The sequence below is a fragment of the Phytophthora parasitica genome, assembly GCF_000247585.1.
Source record: "Phytophthora parasitica INRA-310 unplaced genomic scaffold supercont2.3, whole genome shotgun sequence".
NCBI classification, from domain to species: Eukaryota; Oomycota; class Peronosporomycetes; order Peronosporales; family Peronosporaceae; genus Phytophthora; species Phytophthora nicotianae.
Window position 1 is genome coordinate 101,403 of NW_008648989.1, and position 3,028 is coordinate 104,430.

General features: G+C 45.8%; 2 protein-coding genes across 2 annotated transcripts in view; one reads left to right on the plus strand and one right to left on the minus strand.

Moving 5' to 3' along the window:
- Positions 1 to 342, minus strand: part of PPTG_01229 (hypothetical protein) — a gene marked incomplete at its 3' end in the record, with an annotated part of 4,034 nt that extends 3,692 nt beyond the window's left edge. The window contains exon 1 of the mRNA XM_008894464.1: positions 77 to 342. The remainder of the gene's footprint in view (positions 1 to 76) is intronic.
- Positions 343 to 2,594: 2,252 nt separating this feature from the next.
- Positions 2,595 to 3,028, plus strand: part of PPTG_21018 (hypothetical protein) — a gene marked incomplete at its 5' end in the record, with an annotated part of 7,325 nt that continues 6,891 nt past the window's right edge. The window contains one exon of the mRNA XM_008895470.1: positions 2,595 to 3,003. Coding sequence (XP_008893718.1) covers positions 2,595 to 3,003 — 409 coding nt within the window. The remainder of the gene's footprint in view (positions 3,004 to 3,028) is intronic.

Below are 3,028 nucleotides of genomic sequence, written 5' to 3' on the forward strand. Positions count from 1 at the left end.
ATAGTGTCCTGCGTCGAAGCAGAGTTTTTCCGAAATGAACCGAGGGATTGTCAGTGGGGGTTGCAAACACCGTAACCTCCATGCGCATCGGAAGATAGAATTTCCCCTGTTCGCTGTGCGATCGAAGCGGCCAATTGCCGCCAGGATAGCAGGGATGACTATCGAAATTGTAGCGCAGAGGCACTCCCCATCTTGGTTGGAAATCCCAGACGTTTGTGAAAAACGCACAAAAAAACTTGAATCGTGTGATTGTTCTTAGTGGTAAGTTACCACTATCTACCACTGGTAACGCTAATGTTGCTGGAAGATTTAGTTTTATAATAGAGTTCCTCAGTGCCGAGCACACTACTGACGCGTGAAGTACTTATGCATGCAGTATCCGAAACTAGAGATCCTACATGCAGTTCTTACAGTAATACATGTAGTCTAGAATTGTAATGCAAGTCGCCCTTTGATCTTTCCTACGATCGCGAGCAAGGTATCTGTATACTCGACTGTAGATTCCAAAGTAGTTCACCAGTACATTTTACGTTTCCCAGCAACTACTAATAGTTGGCAACTAGGTATTCGAATGATTTGTTGTGCGGACGAGCAAGCGGCTTCAACTTTCCATCTGAAGATGTTGTGTCCGTGATCACTTGCGATGGTGCTACCCCTGTGGATTCAAAGAAGTTCTCTGGTGACAAAGCCTTCCAGCTGCGAATTGCTGCTTTACCGCAAAGGTTATGCATACATGTAGCTATTCGCCACATAATGTGTTGGTGGTTTGAGTTAAAAAAAATGACTGGTGTTTAGAATTGTTGAAGGTGGCAACAACAGAAGGACTAAATGGCAAGAAGTTTTGACTCCAATTTTCGAGTTGATATTATCCGGATACAGGTACGAGCACATGCCAAGAAGTGCATCGTAGATATCGGTCATTACTGTATGTTCTGGGTAACATTTACTGTATCATGTAGATCTAAGTATCCCAGATACATGTCATGACGCCCAAAACCTGCTCTACAATAGTGTACAGCATCTGCCATTTCCCGAGCTATCTGCAACTTTTACCAGCTAGCCTGAAAATCTCCATCCATCCGTTACCAATCTCTTCCGATTTTTGGTTTTGCTTGTCCTTATGGGTGTGCTTTCTTTTGGAGGTTGTGATCGGGACGAGTCTGTTTCAAACCTGTCGAAAGGGTGGACTTGGCTATGAAGCATGAAACATTGCTCAGTGCTATTACAGTTGGTTGCTGCTTTAAGATCGATTTGAGCTGCGTGGTGGTAAAGTGGCCTTCTATTTGATTTTTATTTGTTTTTCCTAAAGAAGTTTTTTTAAACAAAAAGTTCTATAGGAAAGCAAATAAGACGCGACTTGACGCCGTCCGTCTGTCCTATTACACTTCTGTGTTGGTCTTGCAGCTTAAATCGTATCAAGTAGGCCTGGAGAAGGCTGTGCATGTTGTGCTCTGGATTTATATTTCTCCAGTAATGTATGTTTTCATTAACAGTGTGACAGCTTCCAAGTCGGCCCCGCGCTAGAGTACCCTATTGTGCACCGAAGGTGTAGTTGAGCTCTGTCTTAACATTCTTCTCGTTGTGGTCTGGTTTCTTTGTCTGTCAAGCTCTACATCGGTGCTCTCAAGGCTCTGATACTTCTTTTGTGTGATTTTGTCGACGCTATCGACCCACAAGTAGGTCTTAGATGGTCCACTCAACTGGCTCAACGTTCGGATTCCTTTGCATTGGTAATGCTGCACTGGCTTGCTGCGAACCAAGTGGTTGAAATCACATACTCGCTGCTTGAATCGGTGCCAAATAGCATTGCCATTTTCCTTGAAAAACGATCCGATTTGTGAGAAATCAACGTAGCGTAATCGTAATCTCTAGAAGCGTAATCTACTTTAAAGTAATGTGGAAACAGTACTGTCGTCAAAACCTCGTGCTTCGACTCATTGGGTGCTCTGAACTGGCAGTCTTGGATATCATACTCCGTACTTCGAAGTAGTATGTAAGAAAGCGGATTCATATAGGATAACGACAAGCTAATGACAAACCACACCAACCCAATTTGGTAGCGAAACAACGAAAACGAACTCACACCACTAGTACAATCTGCTACTTGGGAAGAGCAGTAGGTTTGATTCGTCTCTCTTTCATGCAACCAGACTTATTACTAGACCTCTAAAGCTGTAGTGGTGTATCTTTGGCTGGTCCACCACCAAATGCAGTGAGTACGCTTTGGTCTGTTGTAGCAGCTGAACACGTCCTCTCCAGAAGCTTAGTTGAACAGTTCCTATACACACTCCTTTAGAAACCTGACAACTTGTAGGATATAAGTTCTCGTTGATTCATGACGCTGTTTTAGTTCCTCGCTGACACTTTCGGGCTTCTGGCCCAGAGTCTGGGCGCCGTCATTTTGACGTAAGCACGGGTCCGAATTCAAGGACGTTGAGTCGACATCGCATTTCAACGATGCTCAGGTTGAAGTTATCCACTTGTTCCTTGTTTTTAACCAATCCCATGTCGGATACCATGCAAAACTGTTTAACATCCTCTGCTTGGGTAAACGTGTCATTTCAGTATTCGCGTCCTCGGTGTCAACCAGCCCCATGATCTTCCGCTCCCGCCTCCCCACGTTACCCATTCCGGACGACGCTTCCATCTGGAAAGTGGTCGAGGATCATGCACGCACCATCGGGAACAAGAAGGCCTTCATCTGCGGCATCACAGAGAGGTCCCTCACCTTCGCAGAGCTACTCGAACAGGCGAAAAAAGTCTGCGCAGGACTCGCGGCCAATGGCCTCAAGAAGGGCGACATCGTGATCCTGCACTCTTTCAACTGCCTCGAGTACGTCGTTGTATTCCTAGCGCTCAACCGCCTCGGGGCCATCATATCCCCGTCCTCGCCACTTTTCAATGGCAAGGAACTGGCTGACCAGATCGAGATTGCTGAAGCTGCTGCAGTCATTTCGCACAAGAAATTCGCCAAAGTGGCAGTAGAAGCCGCTGGACTACGACGTCTGCCACTCTCGCGAGTGTATAC